Source organism: Pleurodeles waltl, chromosome 3_1, assembly GCF_031143425.1.
Source record: "Pleurodeles waltl isolate 20211129_DDA chromosome 3_1, aPleWal1.hap1.20221129, whole genome shotgun sequence".
Lineage (NCBI taxonomy): Eukaryota > Metazoa > Chordata > Amphibia > Caudata > Salamandridae > Pleurodeles > Pleurodeles waltl.
In genome coordinates, this window is record NC_090440.1 from 1,926,087,645 (window position 1) to 1,926,110,559 (window position 22,915).

The window sequence follows — 22,915 nt, forward strand, 5'->3', positions numbered from 1 at the left end:
GGAAGTGGATGGGGAACCTTCAGACATCTATGAGCAGATACATTTGGCAATAAAGGCACCGGCAGAGGTTCCCTCGCAGCCTTCAGGGAATCCTACAAACTGTAAATTGTTTCTCCGTGCTCCCTCTTCAGCATCCTTGACCTGGGTCGCCAGTTCTTTGGTGAGGGACTCCAAACTCTGAACCCTATGCTATGAAGTTTGTACTAAGTCTTCCACTCTTGAAACCCTAGTCTCCATCTCAGTGATTCATTCTACTGCATTCTGTAAGTCTTGTCGTAGCAAGGTGACTTTGGAGCCGACCGCTTCGATCTTTGCATAGAACATATCTCTTCATTGGGTGATGGCAGCCAGTGGTGTTGCAGTGTCTGTGTACACCACTGGCTGTCCCTCCAGGCCCACCATCTGCACTGAGACAGTCAGCTGTGCATATTAATCCAAAGTGCTTTGTTTTGGGCCTAGCGGCAGCTTATCTTCAGTCATAGTTAGTAAGCATGCCAATTTTCTCTTATCCCTTGTATGTAACTGTCCAGCCCAACGATTATCCCCACGGCCAGGGTGGTCACCTCCAGAGATATCTACCTATTCACCCCAGTAGTGTGGCAGGCTGGCAGTCGACTATCGCCACACACAACCACCTGGAGCACCCTGCTCCTCCAAGCCGGCCGGGCTATGCGCAAGTCCAATGGCAAGCCTGCGATGTCCCCAGAACCAACTGGGCCTCCAAGGACCAGGGATGTAGGATTACATTCTGCACCCAACCGGTACAGGCCCACGCCAGGACCGCCAATATAGTCCTGGACTATCTGGGCCTTTTCTCACCCGGGTCGCTGTTGGACCAAGGGAGACCACTCCCTGGACCACAGGTACTGGCCAGGGTCCCCACAAGCATAACTCAAAGGGAGGACAACTTACTTCTGGTGGGGGAGCCCCCCAGCCGCCACCTTGGGCTTCACCTCCATGCCCAAGGCCTTCTCCCCCAACCTCCTTTCATGCACTCAGTATGCCTCTCCAATCTCCCTAGGGGGCCCGTGGGCTGCAGATCCACAGGAGGGGAAAGCAGTCTTCCTCCTACCTCAGGTGTTCCTCCATGCTCGGCTCGGCAGCACTGACCCAGCACTGCCGCCATCATTTCTTGTCGCTGTCGTCTTCTGCATGATTCCGGCTCTCAGCAGCACAATGCCAGAGTGCCTTGGCACCGAGCTGGATCACTGTGGCAGTTTTGACACATCAGGGGGTCAAAGACAGGGGAATCATAGAGGATCAATCCAGGACACCGGGAGCGCCACCTGGAATTGCAGGCTGCTCTGGGGGACAGCAAAGACTCCTACACTGCAGGGTATGTGAAGCAGGCCTCCTATTAGCGAACAGCCAGCATAACTACATTGGCCTCCTGTTTTGTTGGCCGGGTCCTGGAGTGATTAGTGGCCTGCGCTGTGCGTGCTGTGGAGCGCAGCGACGCGATCCAGATTGCTCCTGCTGGTCCACTTCAATTATGATGTGCACCTGGGGGGCTGTGTACTAATTACTGAGGGGGTTCCTTTGATTTTGGGCCTCAACTGCAGACATCAATACCCAGGTTGGGCGTCGGGACCTTGGGGCAGCCAGTAAGGAATTGACTGGGTGCAGCTGGCCACGACCAGGACGCCACACGCTGTTTGAACTGGTGCCGGCCTGCTTGTGCCCCCCAGAGGAGCATTGACGGGGTGTGAAGTATATCCTGGAGAGTTCTCCCTCTCGACTCTGATGAGGTACCCAGGTTGATGCCTGACAAGCGAGACTTGGACTGCACTGTGAGCGAGGGTCCCTCTGGCCCCAATGCTGCCTTCTGGAATTGGTCCCCATACTTGATTGTGTGCCGTACCTGGGTGCGCTGGCGTGTGCCCCCCCTCTGCATTGCTTATTGGGTGAAGGGGAATATGTTGGGTCTCTGGACCAACAATTGCATTCCATGGGCGTGGAGACTCCCCAGTCCCTAGGCGCCCAGTACTCACTGCAGACTGGCCTCTGACCAACGAGATCTGAATTGCACCGTGGGTGACAACCCCTTTGGCCACGATGCTGTCTCATGCTTGAACTTGCGATCACTTGCCAAATTTGATTATTTTCTGTGCTGAGGTGAACTGGGTCTCCTCGTGCCCCTCCTGCATGTTACCTAGGGGGTGAGGCAGGACATTGCAGGTACCAGGACTGACAACTGCAAATCATGGAGCGTGGAGACCCAATGCTCCTGAGGCGCCAAGGACCCATTATTCCTGCAAGATGTGGAAAAATTACCCACAACAGTCAAAACTCTCTTTAAAACAGTGCCAGCAGATGTGCATGACGGACCTCTCCACTGAGGACCAGCAGCCAAGTCAGGGTGCCTGCGAAGGTACATCCCAGGAGCCTGACATCCGCATTATGTTTCTGGAACTTAAACATAGTTTAATCTCCATCGTTTCCAAAATCGTCCTGCTGACTGACAGGTTCAATCGCCTGAAGAAAAGTGTTGACCGGCATGAAGAACAAATAGGACACCTAGAACACCATATGCTGGAAATGGAGGATGGGAATTCTGCAACCAGCAAAAAGCTGCTTCCGATGGAATGGGTCCTGGAGGTTATCCTGAACAAGAACGATGACTTGGAGGGACAGTTGTGAAGAAACCTGCGAATAACGGGTATCCCTGAGTCCACGGCTATGGGATGCATGGAAGACTACGTGGAGACGATGCTTCGAATGCTATGTTGGGGACAGGTTTTCAACTTGTTCATCGTCAAACGTGCCCATAGATGACTTGGCCAGTGGCCCCCTCCTGAAGCACCAGCCCACCCAATAATTGCCAGAATATTGAATTACCAAGATAGAGACACAGTGCTGCGACTGGCAAGGGACGAGCAGACCATCAATTACAGGGGCAATGTGATGACAATCTTCCCTGATTTTACAATTGCCATGCAGGCCACCAGGAAGGATTTTTTGTCGGTCAATTGCTTACTCCAGAAGACTGACGTTAAGTGCTACTTACTCTATCCAGCCAAATTGTGAATTTACCATTCTGGTAAACCATGCTGTTTTAAAGATCCAAAGGCCTCTGCAACGTTTGTGAAAAGTATTCCGCCGTGTGCACCGAGATCCCTGCCTGTGCCCTGGGCTGAAGATTCTGGACACTGGAGTGACAATGACTAAGGCCCTCATTATGAACACAGCGGGATTTCCCGCCGTGTTCATGCTACCAGTCTAAACACAGACCGTCAGCCCGTTGAGGACCCCGCCGGCACAATAAAGAACATTCCGCTGGGCCGGCGGGCGGAAACAGTGTTTCCGCCAGCCGGCCTAGTGGAATGCTGGCCTGGACATTGCCGACGGCTCCATGTCAATGTTGCAGTGCGGCGGATGCAGCAGCACCCGTCGTTGATGCCAAGTTCATGGGCAGCGCAAGGGCCCCCATTCTGCCAACCTTTTCCTGGCGGGGGACACCACCAGGTAAAGGCCAGTAGACACAGGTTCTTTATCCGGCAGGCTGTCGGATAAGGAACTCCGCCATCGTCAGGCTGCCTGGAGGCGGTAGCGGAGTTCCACCTGTGGCGGTCATGCCATGAACATATATGGCGGTCGGGAGCGCCATGCCAGTGGCGGTAATTTCCGCCACCGCATGCATGTCGGTCCAGACCGCCAATGTTCATAATGACCGCCTAAGTATCTATGATTCCAGACAGAGATGGCCGATACTACGCGGCCTGATGATCTGGGGTGGCGCCCCCACTGTGCAGCCTCCCCAATCCTGATGACGCACCATCAGGATCATAATGTCAACCTCAGCAGTGCATACTTACTTATTATCTGTATGCTGGGGCTCTCCTTGGTGGATTCCGAGTGCCCTACCATTTAATCCCTCTGGCCCCCAGGTACCCTTGGCTGGTGTAAGAGCTGGGCCCCTGGTGCACCCACAAGGATGATTTCTGGTTTAACATCATTGTTCTCTAAAATGGGGACATGTCCAGGGTACATTAATATCATTTGGCCCGATTGGGGGGGGTCGAGGTGGGTGGTGATTAAAAGTTTTTTTGATGCTGACTACGTCTTGTTTGGGTTTTTTGCTGCTGTCCTTTTCCCTTCCTGGCAACCACAGGGCATGCGATCAACAATACCGTAACTATACATCACCATGGGGAGGAGCCAAGATGGCGACCGGGAAGGACGCTTAACTAAGCGCTCCATCTCGGGCTCACCGCAATATATTCGCGGGGCGCTCCCGGGGCACCAACACCTCGAGGCGGAGGAGGGATCCGCTCCGTGTGCCCCTCACCCTCCGTTAGCAGCTCCAAAAACTGTTGGGCGGCTGAGAAGCGCGGCCGCCGAAGAATCGGCCTCTTTAAAGGAGCCGCGGCCGCCATCTTCCCCTACGCGGGGCTCCGGGTTCCGACCTGGGGGCCGGACAGTGAGGTCGGTGTGCGGCGGCGGGAGGGGCTCGCTCTGGGAAGGTAGTGAGCCCACATCTGGGCCCTGCTTTACCCTTTGCTCCCTCCTCCTCCCCCCTCTCTCACCAAGGATCCCCCCGCTTACATGGGGGGGCAGAGGGAATCAGAGAACTAGCTGCCAGGAACCCCTGAAGGTGCCCCCTCCTTATTGTCCGGCGGGGAGGCGTGCTCCCCTAGAGAGGAACCGGGGGCCGCAGGAGGAACTCGAGGCCACAACCTATGAGGCACATGCGCGGCCGGACTGGACCAGGCCTAGACATGATTTGCGACGAGTGGCGCCGCCCCACTGTGTAAGCGCCGGACTGCTGCAGAGGATCTGTGTGCGCCCGGAGCTCGCTCGGTGCGCACCTACGAGAAGGATCTTCTTCCCCCCCCATTTTGTCAGAGGATCCAGGGCTCGGGACTAGTCGCCAGCCAGGGAATCGGTAGGGGCACGTGGGCCTTGCCCCCCCCCGCCTCTCTCCTGCCCACGCTGGTTGATGGGCCCAGCAACGGGGATCCCCTGCCCGCTGGAACCAGAACCTATCTTAAAGACCAACAGGAGGGCCGAAATCCCAAAAATTGAAGTGCACACCTGCGCTGGCCCGTGAGGACATACAGCCCCCCCCTGCTCGAACGGCCCAGGGATCGTGGGTGACCGCGTGGGTGCAAGAGGAACGAGGACACACGCAAAAGAGGCACGGGTGTGCCACCAACGAACTCAGCCGTTTGGTTGTACCCGGTGGAGCAGTATACCCACTTAAAGGACAAGTACAGACATGGCAAAATGTCCGGGAAGTCCAAATCGGCGAAAAGCCAGGACCGGAACACGCACGGACCGGCACCTGGCGATCAACAACTTATACCCACCCTGCAGTCGCTGGAATCCACACTCCAGGCCCACTCCTCAAAATTCGAGAAAGTGCTACAGGCAATCATGGACACTAAGGGGGTCATTCCGACCCTGGCGGTCCATGACCGCCAGGGCCGGGGACCGCGGAAGCACCGCCAACAGGCTGGCGGTGCTTCCTGGGCCATTCTGACCGCGGCGCTAAAGCCGCGGTCAGAAAAGGGCAACCAGCGGTTTCCCGCCGGTTTACCCCTGGCCCAGGGAATCCTCCATGGCGGCGCTGCTTGCAGCGCCGCCATGGGGATTCCGACCCCCTTCCCGCCATCCTGTTCCTGGCGGTTTTTACCGCCAGGAACAGGATGGCGGGAACAGGTGTCGTGGGGCCCCTGGGGGCCCCTGCACTGCCCATGCCACTGGCATGCCAAGTGCAGGGGCCCCCTAACAGGGCCCCATAAAGATTTTCAGTGTCTGCTTGGCAGACACTGAAAATCGCGACGGGTGCCACTGCACCCGTCGCACCCCTACAACTCCGCCGGCTCCATTCGGAGCCGGCTTCATTGTTGAGGGGGGTTTCCTGCTGGGCCGGTGGGCGGCCTTCTGGCGGTCACCCGCCGGCCCAGCGGGAAAGCCAGAATGGCCGCCGCGGTCTTTTGACCGCAGTGCGGTCATTCGGCGGTTCCCTCCAGGCGGGCGGCTCCCGCCGCCCGCCGGTGTCAGAATGACCCCCTAAATCCTCACTGGAGAGCAGGATAGACACGGTGTCGCAATATCTGAACATTCTTAGAGTAGACCATCGCAAATTATCCGAAAAAGTGAAGTCAACGGAAGAGGCGCTAAACGAACTGACCCCCACAGTAGCGGACAACCAAAAACAAATTCTCCGCTTGGATGCAGAAGTAAAGACACTGCTGAGAAGAGAAGAGGAGGCGGAGGGCAGGTCCCGCCGTAACAACATACGATTCCTCAGATTCCCTGAAAAATCACTGGATCAAAACTCAGAACTCTTGCTTGAACACTGGTTAATTAAAGAGGTCCTGAATGGAGCCCCATCGAAATTCTTCTCGGAATAAAGAGCGCACAGGATCCCTGGACGTTCCACAGTGCCGGGCCAACCCCCAAGACCGTTGATAGCCAGGTTCCTGAATTTCAGAGACCGTGATGCTATACTACAACAGTTCCGCAACAAAGGCCCATTCAAGTACGAGGACTCAATTGTTCACGCTTATCCAGACTTCACTCAAAAAGGGGAAAAACAACGTAACTCTTATGCCGAAATAAAGCAACGCCTCCGTGAACATGATATAAAGTACGCACTACTATTCCCCACCAAATTAAGAGTATCAACAGACGAACGCACCCACGTGTTCACCTCACCGGAGGATGCCTGGACGTGGATGCATGCCAAGGGGCTCGCCCACCCCCGTGAAGCAACCGGCACCTACGAGAACTGGTCAACGACATCGTCACGGAAACGCTCCAAGAGGCGTCCCACGGGACAACCCACGGAGAAACAGGCCGCAGAAGAGAGAGCTAGGGTCCTGAAAGAAACTCCCCTGTTGACACAGAACTCCTTTGAGACTCTCAGGACACACCCGGAGGAAGGCTCGGAGTCGGATTCGATCAGCTCGGATTCCACATTAACGGAAGCGCTGAGGGGCCCGGAGCTTACCCCCAGGACCGCAGATACACTTTGAATGAGTATCACTGACCCACCCCCGTTGGGACCGGCTGCCACAGTCGAGGAGTAGAACTGAACTTTGCGTGCCCCACCCGAAGTGGGTGGCTATCTCACCTGAACTCATGTATCTTTTTTCTATTCTTGGAGATAGTTCCTATACCCAAATTGCGCGTAGCTGGCGGCGGGAGCGCGGCGGGGGGGGGGAAGAATCAGCTCGCCCCAGGAGCGCACCAAACCATCCGCAGACCGGGCCTGCAGAAGGATGCGAGCCCCATAACGAGCCACACCCGGACAGTATTATTGCTCCCCCACAGATATCCACATGGACACAGTTCTGTTCGCACTCCAATGGGGTGTGTAGTTTGTTGCAAGTTCACAGTTGGGGACGGGATCCAGTTGGGGAGGGAAAGAGGGTAATTGCTAGTTTGTACACTACAGGTCTGCTTACAACACAGCGAACACTGCCAGGATCGGGGGTCCGACTGCTGATGCGACAGGGTCGGGGGGAACCGTCCGGGTCCTATTAGTAGGTAGAGTGCCAGATACACCCTCACAAAACAAAACATGGCCCAACCCACAGCCTACAGTACACATAAATATGACATAGTCACCTGGAATGTCAGGGGACTCGGGACCCCGAGCAAAAGGTCCAGGGTGCATGCACGACTTAAACGCCAGGGCATACATATCGCAATCCTACAAGAGACCCACCTGCAAGACCCAGACCTGCAAGAACTGCGGAGTAAATGGGGGGGACAGATTGTAGGCACATCTTACTCAACTTTCGCGAGGGGGGTTTTCATATGGATAGCAGGGAGCGTCCCCTTCCTCCAAACATCATACAGGATAGACCAGGGAGGCAGGTATGTGGTAGTGGAGGGTAGATTAGACGGCAAACAACTATCACTTATAGGGATATATGCTCCCAATAACGCGCTGCCCGAATTCATGAGCACGCTCACCCCAGCATTACTAGTGAACCCCGAAACACCTGCCATATGGGGTGGAGACTTTAATTGTACGCCGGACCTAGCGTTGGACAGGTCTAACCCCCCCACACACAGGACAGCTAATAGATATCCCGGACGCCCACTGCCAACATGGGCCAGTGACATGGGCCTCCATGACATATGGCGCGTGAAGCATCCACTACACAGGGAATACTCATTCTACTCAATACCACATAAGATGCACACCAGGATAGATTTATTGTGGGGTACTCAGGAAATCTGCACAATAACCAGCGGGATTGAATACCTAGCTAAGACACTATCGGACCACTCACCGCTTAAAATAACTCTGGACTGGGGTAGGAAGCGCCAAACAATCCCAACATGGAGGCTACAAGTGGAAGCCCTACACGACCCAGCATTCACAGACACACTGAGAACAGCGCTAAAACAGTACTGGGAATTAAACACTGGCACCACAAATTTAAGAGCAGTGGAGTGGGACGCACACAAAGTAGTGATTCGTGGCCACTGTATCTCTACTACATGGGGGGTGAGACGTACACTCCATGCAGAGGTCAGCAAGCTGGAGAAGAAACTAAGAGCACTAGAAAATGCAGTAGCCCGCAACAAAACACCATACACAACATCAAAAGATGAGCGCGCAGAATATGCCACCGCCGATGCCACACTACGCCTTCACGATCACAAATACCACTTGACCGACTACAAATGGAAGGCGACAGATCGGGTAGGCTACTTGCATGGCTCCTGCGTGAGGACCGGCAGCGCCCCCCAATCGGGGCAATAGAGATAGGCACAGGCGTACTGGCAACCACACAGGAAGAAATAAACGATGCGTTCAGGGAATATTATACAAAATTATACGCTAAACGTACATCATGCACTACCCAACAACTCAGGTCCTTTCTGGCGGACTCACCCCTGCCCCAACTTACACAAGCAGACAGAGAGATACTAGAGGCCCCCCTGACATTAGGAGAACTTAATAAGGCCCTTGAACAACTACCTAGGAATAAAGCTCCAGGTGCAGACGGCCTGCCATCAGAATACTATTCTACCTTCGCGACACACCTTAACGCGCACCTCCTGAAAGTGTTTGAAGAGGCAGGGGTCAACGGGACTCTACCCCCCACAATGAGGGAGGCAATGATAGTGGTCCTCCCGAAGCAAGGGCGTGACCCCACTGACGTTAAATCCTACAGACACCTATCATTGCTAAATCTAGACTAAAAAATACTTGGTAAAATTCTGGCCAACAGGTTAGCTCCCTACATGCACACTCTGGTAAACGAAGATCAGAACGGATTCATTCCAAAGCGCAACACCTTTCTTAACATTCAGAGGCTGCTAAGCGCAATGGGCGACACTCCCCCGAACGCATCTGAGGAAGCGGTGATTTCACTTGACATCGAAAAAGCGTTCGATACACTAGAATGGGATTTTTTGTTTGCCACCATGCAGTAAATGGGTATTGGCCCAAAATTTACATGCTGGGTACGCATACTGTACACTGACCCACAGGCCAGGGTGAAAACAAGTGGAGTCATATCAGGGAGCTTCTCGATCAGCAGGGGTACAAGACAGGGATGCCTCCTATCCCCAATCTTATTCGCCCTGGCGATGGAACCACTGGCCGCACGCGTTCGTGCAAAAAAAGAAGAATGGGGGGTAGTAAGGAGCGGGACCTTCCACGCCATATCGCTATACGCAGACGATGCCTTGATATACATACGCAGAGGGGAGGAGGTGTTGCCCCCGGTGATGTCGCTGCTGTCTGAGTTTGGAGGGATCTCCGGCCTAATAGTCAACTGGGAAAAATCCTGTATAGTCCCGCTCACCAGTTCACCCTCAGCGAAACAAGAGAATGCCCCGTCAGGCCACCTAAAATGGTGCTTTGACACATTTAAATACCTAGGGGTCAACATCTACCACAGAGCAGAGGACTTCAGGGATGGTAATCTGGGGAGAGCGGTGACCTCCATGAAGGTCTCAATGCGATTCTGGAATAAACTACCACTTTCACCATTGGGCAAGGTGGCCTTAGCAAACATGCTGATACTACCTAGATGGTTGTATCACTTAGCGGCCTTGCCAATCATTATTCCCAAAAGCTTTTTCAACAGTCTGAACACTATCCTATTGCAACTTGTGTGGGGAGAGGGCAGAAGGCGGGTCGCACTCACCACGCTACATTATCCGGTGGCTGCGGAAGGGTTGGGCGCCCCAAACTTTGAGCTCTATTCCGCGGCCGCACAGTTGCAGTGGATACTAAATTGGATCCATAGACCCAGCTCAGCGGAATCTATTTGGCTGAAATCCCGACTTCAGGGAGTCCCCCTGCTTGTATGGCTTACGAACAAGCAGGCCAAAAGCCCACGCGAAAACCCACTGATGGCATCGGCACACGCATGCTGGAAGAGGTATATTCAAAAAGACGCAAAAGAACTTCCCTACTCACCGCTTCTCCCGCTAGAACGGCTTCCCGGGTGGGCGGAGACTGGATCACATTCGCCCACAACCTGGATAGATGCAGGTATAAATACAGTGGGAGACTGCTTCGAGGAAGGAAAATTAATGTCCTTTGAATCCATGCAGGCCCTCACAGCGGTCAGCCCGGGACAATTCCTGGCCTACCACGCTATATGCCACGCAATTAGAAAAACATGGGCGTCTGGTGATCTAGAGCCAGACACCTCAGCTACCCTGCATCATATGCTGAGCTGCAATACCCAAGCAAAAGCAGTCTCAAACTCATATAAACTCCTGAACAAGCCCCCGGAATCCAACTTGCAAAAAGCTTGGGAGAGGTGGAACGCCGTACTGCCTACCCCGATCTCAAAGGCAGAATGGCCAAAAGCCCTGAGCCACACCTGTGAGGTCTCAAGAAACCCCAGATTCCGATACACACAGTTTAATTACATACATCAGACATATTTAGCACCAGCCAGGATCAAACGGATGTTTCCCGGGACGGACCCGGCCTGCCCCAGATGCAAAACACCAGTAGCTCAGTTTTATCACATGGTCTGGTAGTGCACAGGGATACAAGGGGAATGGACTGGGGTGGTTAAAGCATTAACAGAAATGACGGGTCTCGACCTGGACGCGAGTCCCAAGTCCTGCCTACTTGGCCTCAGGACAAGGATGAAAAAACACAAACACTTACAAAGGTTTGTAGACCTAGCTTATGCAATGTACAAAAGACTAATAGCCATGAACTGGAAGGCCCCCAATGCACCCGACCTGAAAGCCTGGCTCACCCTCACGCTACATTGGACCCGCGCTGAGTACCAGGCACTAATGAACCTAGCGGGAGGGGGACTGCGACACGCGGGCTGCGAAACTTGGAGCACGTTAGTTTCTAGGCTAGACGCAAAAAACAATGAAAGGCCCCCTTGAACCGTGGACAGCCGCAACTACCCAGGCGGTCGCGGGCTCGGATCCGGCTACAATGCAGCACTCTTTCAGGGGATGCACACACACCCATCAACAATGGCTCAACTTTACTGATAATACACCAAAACCCCAAGAGCACACACGTCAAGTAGTACCCACAGACCAGTACGCCCAATCAATAGACACCATCACCTTGGCGTTTCGCGCCTCCTCCCTCCCACCCCTCCTTCCTTTCCCCTCCCCTCCCCGCGCGGAGGTCGGGCCCCACCTTAGGCGTCGTCGGATCCCCTCCACAATGGAATGCGCTAAACATTTGCGTCGGCAAAACCCCAAAATACTGATTAGACTTTGCAGACCTGGAAGTGTACGAATGTCTTTAGTTGTTTGTTAACCTTAATCTGTGAGAAGCTAACGATCTACTGAAACCATCAACATCCTGTCATTGATAACACTTGTATGTAGGACAATGTATGGTTCTCTTGAAAAATCAATAAAAACATGTTATAAAAATAAAAAAACAATACATCACCCTAAACTCCGCCACCTGAGTGTGTGACATGGAACATGCAGGGCCTCAATGATAGGCGCAAGGCGAGACAGGGCCTAACATTTTTAAAGAGACATGGTGCACTCCAGGAATTGCACCCAACAGAGTGGACACCGGTGCACTTATGGGCAGGGTGGGTCGGTGAACGCACATTGCGTACCATTCCAACTATGTGCGTGTAGTGACCATGTTAATACCTATGGGGCTGCCTTGGCACATGTGCCAGGATCTCTGTGACCAACTAGGGCAATGTGTTATGCTATCAGGCACATTGCAGGGACACCTGCTCAGGCTTATTGCCATATATGGTCCTAATGTAGATGACCCTTGCTTCTTAATACAGATCTGGAGGTGGTGGGCAACCTTGGGCCTGGGGCGTTGCTGTGGGGGGTGAATTTAACATAGTCTTAGATCCTGTTGCGGATAGATCAAGTGACTCTAGACATCTCCACCTGAATGCCGCTGCACAACTGCAACTCACCATGGTAGATAATGACCTCATTGATCTCTGGCGCTCCCAGCATGGAGACAGTGTGGAGGGAATGTGTGTGGTAACTACACACACAACATGGTCAAGAATAGATTACTGGCTAGCTAAGCATGATATAGATGCATGGATGACCCACGCATCCCACTTGCCGCGTACACTATCTGATCATTCACCAGTGCTACTAGAGATGGCCTCCACACCCCGAACTATACAATTTGTGCTTTTAAATGGCATCTCTCGTCTGGGGCACTTCGTGATCAAGTGTTCAGGGATGAGGTTAGAACCATGATTGTAAAGTATTTTGAGCTCCATGCTGGCACAGTCACCTCTCCATCCACGCTATGGCAGGCTTTCAAAGTAGTCATCCAATTGGTGTGTATCGTAAAGCAGGCAGGTGTAAAAGACCTCTAATGCCTCGAGGTTGAGATCCATGCGCTGGAATTACAGTACTCTGTGAACTGTGACGCTGGTAGCCATTCATGGAAAACTCACTGAGTTTGAGGACCCATTATTTAGGGAAGGAGGCCCATGACAGACGCCATGGCGAGGGCGAGAGGGCAGGAAAAACACTTGCTAACGTTGTACTCAAACCATGGGTGAGTGACTACATTGATGACTTGCATGACTACCATCACTTTGCGCATGCTGGTATTGAGGCAATACAGAGAGATATTACTAGCTTGCACTCCACGCTATACACGTCTGAACATGCTGTAACATCTTCCGACTTTGTATCTTCGATTCAGTGCAATTGCTTTAGCTCAAAGAGGGACACTGTAGATTCTTAGACGAGCCTTTCACAGTGGAGGAGGTGAACCAGGTTATAAGTGCCATGTCTGGAGATAAGGCCACCAGCTTAGATGGCCTTACTGCCGCTTTTCACAAGGAGTTTGCTCAGATCCTTGCTCCTCATCTCCTCGCCATACACAAGGAATCCTTGATAACTCAGATCTCCCTACCTCCCTGTGGGAAGCGTTAATTGTCACTATTTTGAAGTCGGATAAGGATCCACAGCGATGTGATTCATACAGACCACTATCCATGATCAACACAAACAATAAAATCCTGGCCTAGAGACTGCTCCCGCTTTTGCCACTAATTACCCAACACAACCAATCAGGCTTTGTGCCAGGAAGATCAACAGCCCACGATCGCTGTACTTTTTTCACAATCTTGCATACTTTTGATCCAGCGACTGAAGGCAGTTGCATTTTTCCTAGACGTGACTAAGGCGTTTGACTCACTTGAGTGGCCATACATTTTCACAATGTTGTCCCGCCTTGGAATTAGCTCCTGGTTTAGCTCACTGATCAGCCTCCTCTACACACTGTAAGTCGCCTGACTGGGGGTGAACAGAGTAATCACCCCCATCCTTCCCAATATCATGAGGCACTCGTCAAGGGTGCCCATTGTCACCCATTCTGTTCACTATAGCCATTGAGCCCCTCGCAGCTCAGCTCAGACAGCATCACTCACATTGTGGTCTGGCCTTTATGCCCTGTCGGGTGTTGGTGTCCATGTATGTGGATGATGTAATGGTATATGTATAGAACCCTCGAGATAACCTAAACACACAGATCAGAGAATTTATCATGTTTGGAGGCATTGCAGACATAACTATTAAATGGGCCAAGTCGATATTGTTCCCACTGACAGACGTGACAGAGGTATTCCCATCGGAATTCCTGCTTTGATTGGCAAAGGGACCTGTCAGGTACCTGGGTGTTTGGTTGAGCCGGGATTTGGATGAGCTGTGGAAAGGGAATTATGGGCAATTGATGTCCTGGCTGGAGGAGCGAGTGGAGACCTGGTTGAGGCTTCTGTTGTATCTTACTAGTAGACTAGCCATCACTAAGATGGTGGTGCTCCCCAAGTTCCTCTATCTGTTTCTCAGTTTGCCTTTGCCATTACCGCTGTATGTCATGAGACAGCTCTGGTCACACTTGGTGGCCCTCGCTAGGACAAGGAAGCAGCTGCGGATAGGGTGGGAGGTCTTGACTCTCCCCTTTGAAAAAAGAGGACTGGGAGCGCTAGACATGGATCTGATTACTTTAGTGCCCAGGTGCAGTTCGCTCACTACTAGCTTTATCCTATGCAGTTCCAGGCACATACAGCACCTGTCCCCTCAGGATGGCATAATACCTTGATCTCAGGATTCCAAGTAAGAGGATACTATGGTCTGTACAATATGGGCATGGAGCGAACTCAGGTGGTGTGCTTGGTTAAGCAGCCTACTCTCCCCATTGATTCTGATTATCGGGCACCCCTCTTTGGCAATCACTTTCAATACAGTTACCTGGTCCAGGCTGCGTCTCCTGCAACTGACAACAATGGGAACCCTCTACCTTGACGGCATCTTTGTCGAGCCACAGCAGGCCCTACAGGGCCTAAACGTCACATTTCTGGATATATTTACATACTACCAGCTGTGAGCTGCCATACGAGCAATCCATGACTCTTTTCCAACAACCTCACCCACGTTCCAGGCACTGGAGGTGACCCATGCAAATCCCTCCTCACACAAGCTGATTATGAGGCTCTACGCTGGCATGCAGGAGACGTGCCGGTTCGGGTCCCTTGGGCCCAACAGTCATGGTCTGATGACCTTGAGACCCCTATCACTAAAGATTAATGGAAGTTCTGCTGTGCTCAGTCTGAGCATTCTCCCCTACCTACAGGCTGTGTCTAGTCCATTTTAAACACTTACACAGGTTTCACCGCACTCTGACGCAAATGTACAGGATGGGTCTGACTGAGAGTGCGGGCTGTACCTGCTGTGCAGCTTTTTGCACTGACTTCCTTTTCCCTTACATAGACCAGCCCGGAAGTGAGGTATTTCTGATACACTGTCCTTGATACTATTAATGAGATCACATGGCACACTCTGGAGTCCTCCCCAAGTGTTGGTCTGTTGGGTTATTGAAGGACGTCCCTTCAGAGGTGGGCAAGTTGATCCCGCTTTACAGTTTCTAGTGAAATGACAGATGGAAATGCATTGGTGGTGGCAGCCTCCGCCACAGAAAACAGGATAGCTTCAAGATACGGCCTACTGCCAGGAACAGTTAACCGCTTATTTGGAATTGATGCTTGCAAAATTGCGTTCCAAAGATGTATGGTCCCCACTGGAGACATTCCTTAGTAAGCAGATGACAATGTGACTGCTCGCCTAGAGGCAGAGGCAGCTAGGTGCCAGATGGATAGATCTGGTAAGGGCCCTATCCGTTGGGCAATACATGAGCCCACTAAACCAATGTGCGAGCCTCAGTGAGAGGTTCACTTCGTTTTACCCTAAAACGGCGATTGGGGTCTGAACATCAGGTCAATTGGAACATGGCCTACATTGCTGACCGGCTTCCCTTCACTTCCCTCCTCTCCCTCTCCTCCTTGTTATATTCGAGGAGAGTGCAGAAGTTATAATACAATCTATTAGTCAAAGTTCATTTGATGCTAGACATTGTACTACTCATGTCTCTCCCTGCTGCGATATGCATGTTGCACCTTGCTGAACTGATTTAAAATGTGCAATAAAAAAATATTTTTAAAAACTCAATACATTGAAAAATATGACATTGTCATGGGAGAGGAATGTGGGGGGTCATTGGAAAACCTTCACTGCATACATCGCTGGCAATATCGCATCTAGACCACTGTGTTCAGTTATAATGGCCACATCCCCAGGAGAGGAAATATATATTTCAGTCAGTAAAAAGACAAGGATTAAAAATGGCAGTACATTTAACTACACTTCCTATGAAGAAAGGTATACGAGTGAAAGAGTGTGTACACTGAAGGGGAAGAGAATGAGTAGAAGTACAAGAAATATTAAAATTCACACAGTATTTTGTGTCACCTGAGTTCGACTTAGGTGGACAAGAACTGCCACCTTTGAGTGCAAAAGAAATAACGTTATTCATAGAATCATACTATATGGATATTCAACCCACAGAAAGAATCTACAACCTCAGAAAAACCACAAGTCTGGAAGAATTTATGCAGTTGTTCTTTTAGGACTGGATAAGGAAACACAAATGTCCTCCTCGGGAGAAGGAGGGAGATGACAATTGAGAAAGCAGGGAAAATAAACAGTCATATATCTGTGGGTCTTTATCAACATTACCAATAGCTTTCAAACTTGTTTTGCACATTTAACTTTGATGCACCAAAAGCTGGACTAAAGGGCCAGATGTATCAAAGGGGTTTACCCATTTTGTGTCTATGGGAAAATGTGTTCATACATATGGCCCTAAGTGTACCGGATTGGTGTGTGAAACACCAGTAAACACTCGCGTGTTTACTGAGGGTTTAGGGGAAGTAATTGTACACAAAGAAAACATGGACTGCAATGTTTGTGGATTCGAAATAAGTAGTAATTATATAAACATTGTAGACGTAAGCTCATGATATATAAGGTTACTACTTTTCCAGCCCTAGAAATTAGCACAGAAGGGAAGCATGTGAAGACAGAAGTGTTCTCAAAGAAGCACACGCCACAATATATGGCTACATGAGGTGCAGATCTAAAGCTAACTGAGAAGTTATTTTTTTTACAAAAAGGCAGAGACTGCACGAATAACAGCAACAAAGTCAGTAAATGTAGGACGGCATCGCGTAGAGAAGAGCCGAATAAAGTCATAAAAATGCTGTAAAATCCAGAGTGAATATTAGGATTATATGATCAGGAAGGATACAAGAAGGCAGATAGGGCTTATAGTTTTACAAATTCATTATATGAATGAATGAAGGAGAAGTTGTAGGCCTTAAGTGGAAATTCATCTTTTGGCACAAGACTGACTCGGAGTGCCACCCGTGCACAGAGCAGCCAACCAGAAATATGAAGTGAATTCATAACGACCCATGACTTCCTCAAATGAGCATCTGCGACTGGGATTAGGTTGGAGGCCAGAAAAGGGTTTTCACTACCTGGTACTCACGTTTCTTCTGGTCCTCATCAGCCGCTGGTATTTCAAGAATCTCCTCCTGTAGCCCATTTGCTTGCTTTCCTGATTCAAAGTTGTCCATGAGCTGGTCTGCGAACTGGTTGGTACTGGCAAGGTTGGCCTCAGTTTGACTTGTTTCCTGGAGGTCAAAAGCTTGGTTCAAGCTCCCTTTTAGTTGTTTACAGTGATAGTCGTCCAGCTCCTCTGGGGCTGACTGTTCACAAAACTTCTTCTCTGAACTGTACAGCTGATCCAGGACTGCCTGAGCAATCGGAACCATCATGGCCGTGGTGGCTGTGTTGCTGATCCACATGGATAGGAAAGCAGTGACTAACATGAAGCCCAGCATTAAGCTGCAATCAAGACAGACAGCATAGAACGTTATCAGACATACAGAATTAACAACGATAGGCTCTATTCAAGAAATCACATTGGTATCTACACCTGAGATTACTAGTACAGTTGAGGTATGTAAATTTGGGATGCAACATTTCACAGGAATTCTAGTAATTCTTTCAGTGTTGCCTGAAAGTGAAGAATTACTGCAGAAATCTGGAATACCGCCTACAGCTCCAGTGGTAATGCCTCATTTTCAGTATAACGTTGGTGAGTGTGCAAAATAAGCTCTTAGAGATTTCTTGAAGGGATCTGACCCTGTACCATTACCTGGGCGACCCCACCATCACAGTGCAAAGTGTGGAAGTAATCGAAGTGCCAGTGCTGAAGAGTCTGCAGCCACTGTGAAGAGGGTCAGGTTGTCAAGCTCACAAAGGAAGGGAGCCCCTACTTCTTACCCCAAAGTAGCAAATGGCTCTCCTATTGACCTGTAAAACACTGGGCCTCCACACCTTGCTGGAATAGGGTCAGCATATAGCCTCGAGGGCTTGAAGTGCGCTTGGCAGTCAGGCATGAAATATATAGATATCGAAAACAAAATACTTGCGTAGACTTTCAAGGTGTAGATAGGAAGGCTTCAGTACCTGATATAGAGCCCATGCCACCCACAATCCACTGGCAGTAGGTTTAACTCACAGAGCTGGTTTGACCCCGACGATCAGGAGCAAGCGCAGGGCAATGCGCTTATGCAGGTTCCATTGTTCCACTGCAATAGCTACCAGTAACCCACCAATGAAGAGCATGTTAGTGTCCTTTAAGTACTGGGCACAGACCTGAAAGAGGAGAACAAGAAGTAAGAGACTGTATGAATAAAGGTGTAGCAAGTCCAATAGAGCTTACAAAAAGTAGCTACTGGGCTACGGAATGTTATGAAACGTGGCACCAAAATGTGCTCACCAGACAGATGGCACTGGATTAGGCAGTTGTTGCAGATCACATTGACCTGGTAAAAGTGGTAGGAGTCATATTATTACAGCTGGCACTGATCAAATCAGCACATCAGAAGAGGGAATCAATCTTGTGGATCTTGTACATTTCTAATTGGAAGAACTAGATTACACTGTGCATTTTAGTGCAGGTTTATGGTCCATTGACAAAATTACCACGGATAATACTGTCAGGGATGTGGCTAGTGGCTCACAGGGCTGGCTCAAATGGAAATGGATTGTGAAAACCTGGCAAAGGTATTGCAGGGGCTGATTAAGTGAGCTCATACATTGCTTCTCTGGTTCTTAGTAGAGTTAGCACAGATGGCACGAAATGTGGCAGATCAAAAACAGAGTGCATCATACTTGGCATGACATATACAGGTGGCATCATGCCTGAATGAGCTGTTGTAGATGACACCTGGTCTTACTGAGCAGTCACAGATGTTACTGATGGGTAAATGTGCATGGTTGGTCCTGATATGGCAATTATGTGCAGGGTGTCACAGTTTTAAGTGAATCTTCAATAGTTTTTAATCTCACTTGCCTCCTGGTCTGAGCATAATCCAGGAACGATTATTCTTGTTTTTTCAATTTGATGCTCATAATGTCAACTCTCTAATGCCTTAATTTTAATGGCGTATGTATATCAGGAATGGAGAACTGGACATCAGTACAATTTATACATTTGCATCATGTTGTGATGGACAAAAAATTCTCTTTGATACTTCTAAATTTGTGTCCTTACATATTGGACGCGTGCCCACACAAGCGTATTACTCTTTGTAGATGCCTGAAACCTCTTTTATTTACAGTAGTGTAAGCCACATTAACAAGGGGGACTTGGGAGAGGCCGACTCTCGGGTTAGTTTGGGGCATGGAGCAGCTCAGGGCTGCATCTTGGGCTTTTTGGGCTAGCTTTGGGCTATGTTGGGCTGTATACTATATAGGTGGCCATTTTTAGGCACTAGCCACGATTTTAGGTAAAACATTTCACTGGCTGGTAGTAGTGTAGGACCTGTTTTTTCTTAGGCATTTCAATGGTCGTTGAGGGGCTTAAGCTTGCCTTGTAAACTATAATTTAGCTCACTAGTGTTAGCGGTGTTAAAGAGTAGTGTCTCTTACTGTGATGGCCTTGATAGGTGATGAGTCAGTGGCGCAGATCGTGGAGCTCCTGTGGGAGGCTGGGTGACCCGATCTGTTGGTTGGGGGCACCAGGGTCGCAGGTCGCCTCACGAGGAGGGCGTCCACGGGGGTAGCGGCGGTGGTGCAGGCGTGTGCACCGCTGTCTCTCTGGGGAAGGAGGTAAGCGCGCGAGCATGCTTGAGTATGCGTAGAGCGGCCTCGCCAATGCGGGCATTGAGGTGGGGAGGAGGGCCACGGAGAGCGCTGCCCACTATGCACTGGGCCTCTTTGGGCTTAGTGGAGGAGCGGGTGAGTGATGAGAGGCTTTGGGGGCAGAGCCAAGTGATGGCAGGATGGCCAGGATGGCTCCTGGCTGAAAAGAGCATCAAAATGCCGCAAACAGCGACTATAGCGCGCTGCTCGCCGAAAATGAATGCATACATGACAGGGGGGGCAGGAGGGCCTCCATTAATATTAGGGACCTGGCCCCCAGAGGTAGGGTGATGGTAAGGGCAGCCTGGAGGTGGTCAGGGAAGGGGAGAAAAAGCAGATATTTAATGAGGAGGAAGAGAAAGGCTACATGCAGGAAGGGATAAGTAGTGAGAAAGTAAAGGGGTTCACTAAAGCAAGGGAAAGGGTGGATACAGGTGCATGAGATGAAAACCTTCAAGGTGATAAGGAGGAGGTTGAAGAGCAGGAAGGGGTGAGCATGTTGCGGAGGGAAGGATGCTTAGATAGGGTGCCTGGGGGAGCGAAGGAGCACTTGGCCATAAACGTATCACAAATGCCCTGAGCTAGGCATTCTGGCCGTGGGGTGAAAGGATACCTACAGGCCTTGGAGTGGAGTGATGTAGAGAAAGGAGAGGATAGGCGGAATCAGAGTACTGGAATTGACCTTGGTGTGGGAACAGTGGAAGACAGTGGACAGGGGGTAAAGCAGTTGAAAGTTTACGCAAGGAAAAAAGCGGCGCAAGTCAATAGTTGGGGGGGTTGATGTGATGGGTAGGGTTATACACAGTGAGGGATTAAAGGAAGAGGAACGCCCTGTATGGCTCAAATTGACAGCCAGTACACTAGATCTGACCCTTGTTTTTCAGACACCGGACTGCGGCAATGACAAGGACATGGGGGGCGTCCAGTATGACCCCAAGACCCCGAAAGGAAGGAAACGTGTGACTCTGGACGACCAGGCAGACACTTCCGCATGAAGGCCTAGTATGACCTCTGCAGTGCACTGGGCCTGGCACGTGTCAGGGTAGAGGGAGGGAGGGTATGGTATGGTCCACCCCCATCAGGAGACTGGCAGAGCGGGAGGTGGGTTATATTCAAGGCAGCAGTGGCAGGCGGCACATTCTGCCACAGTAACAACATATGAAAATGAGGGAGAAAGGGTCAATTTAGACTACGAGGAAGACAGTCTGGAGGAGGGTGAATTGGTTAAGAATGAAGGACAGAAAGGGGAGGAAGAAAAATGGTGGGCACAGGAAGGAGAAGGGGGGCGGGCTACTCTCATGACTCTTCAGGTCCTATGTTGCAGGATCGTCAGGTGACAGAGGTATCCACACAGGGGCACATCCGGAATTCTAGAAGGAACCAGATGGCGAAGAGGAGGGCTCCAGTACAGGCGCCGATGCTGATGCCAGGTAAGGCCAGTGCAAAGGGGCAAAAAAGGGCAGTCATGGTTTCAGTCGGGGTGGACACTATCAGGAAAGTTCAGATTAATTATGGGGCATATGCCTAGGCACAATATGATGACGAGTTTCGTGCACGAATGGCGGTAGATCCTGAAATACAATGGGTTAAGGTTGACTCTGATTTGTGGCATCACACAATGGATCCAGCCAAGTTCGGTAAGACCATTTTCACGGCCAGTGGGTTGCCCATTGTGTATCAGCCCTTTCAGGGGCACCCTACTCGGGGAGGGGTGGGGAACACAGACAAAGGGCAGACTGGACAAGCGGGGACTTTAATAAAGGTCTTTGCACAAGGGAATACTGCAAGTTTTGGCACAAATGCTATAGGTGCGCGGGTAGACATGCCTTGGTGCACTGCTATGGTGCCGGGGGATAAGGAATGGGAGGTTGTATTGCGCTCTTACCCGGCTGAAGCAGTGTTCTAGGTAAGACGCCTGGGAAAGAATGATCTAGTGGTCGAAAAGGAGATAGCATTGATGCGGAAAATGAAAGACGACATTTTTGTAATTCAAAAACAGTGGTCAGGGACACATGTAATTTGGACAGAGTTTATTCAACGCAGAGAGTGGAGGGGGGCCGTCAAACCAGCCTCCACAGAAAACACTTGGCAGAAGATAAATAAGGAATTGACTATTTGTAGGAGAAACAATTTAGGGAGAATAGAACACAAGGATTTGTCATAGGATACCGCTGAGTTTTTTCAAGGGGATGGAGTACATATGTCATTCATGGGGATGGACTTGTACCTCTTGCACTCAGGATGTGGTGGCTGAGGCATTGCACATACTCTGGGGAGGCTACATGTAGGTAAAGAGAGTTTTAGGCTCTTTACATCCTTCAGGTAGGTGATAGCAGGATCGAGAAGGGGGGCAGAAAAAGGGGAAGCAAAGCTTCACTTTTTCTGGGTGGCAGTTTTCCCAGAGAAGTTGGCATTGGTTAGCCAAGTTAATTGTTGTTTTTGGCAGCGGTGATCCTTACAGAAAGGGAACAGATAGGCAGGAGCACACCTGGGCGAGGCACAAAGTTTAAGGTTCAGTAACAAGTTTAATTAGTTTACAGGTTTACTAGTTACAGTTAAATGGGATGGGAGGATGAAAGCCTCAAAGGGGAAAATTTAACCCAAAGCAGGGGGTACAGCTTTGCAGTTTAAGTTGCAGGGGTGGGACATTTGTAGGGGAGGGGGGAAATTAGCTATTCAAGTGTATAGTGAGGTTTTAGTTTTGTAAGGCGTGAGGCCAGGTAAATGATGTGATGTGCACCAGTTTCAATAAAGCAGCCTTTTTCACACAACAAGGTGTCAGTGGTCTGTGCTGGTCTCCTATTTCCCAATAAGTCCAATTGAATACACCTGGTACTAATATTCTTGGAAACAATAGGCTCATTATTTCCCTTGTTGCAATCACTATAGAAATTACTACCTAGCTGCAACAACTATGGAGTATAGCACACTTGTAATATACAAG

The 22,915-nt window shown here is 50.5% G+C and overlaps 1 protein-coding gene across 1 annotated transcript in view; it reads right to left on the reverse strand.

The window, feature by feature from the left end:
• The window catches only part of LOC138285789 (solute carrier family 13 member 2-like), a 700,806-nt gene that overhangs the window by 440,338 nt on the left and 237,553 nt on the right, over positions 1–22,915 (reverse strand). Inside the window, exons 3-5 of the mRNA XM_069226167.1 lie at positions 18,344–18,480; positions 17,539–17,664; positions 6,959–6,977 (exon numbers count right to left, since the gene is read on the reverse strand). Of these exons, the coding sequence (XP_069082268.1) occupies positions 6,959–6,977; positions 17,539–17,664; positions 18,344–18,480 (282 nt within the window). The remainder of the gene's footprint in view (positions 1–6,958; positions 6,978–17,538; positions 17,665–18,343; positions 18,481–22,915) is intronic.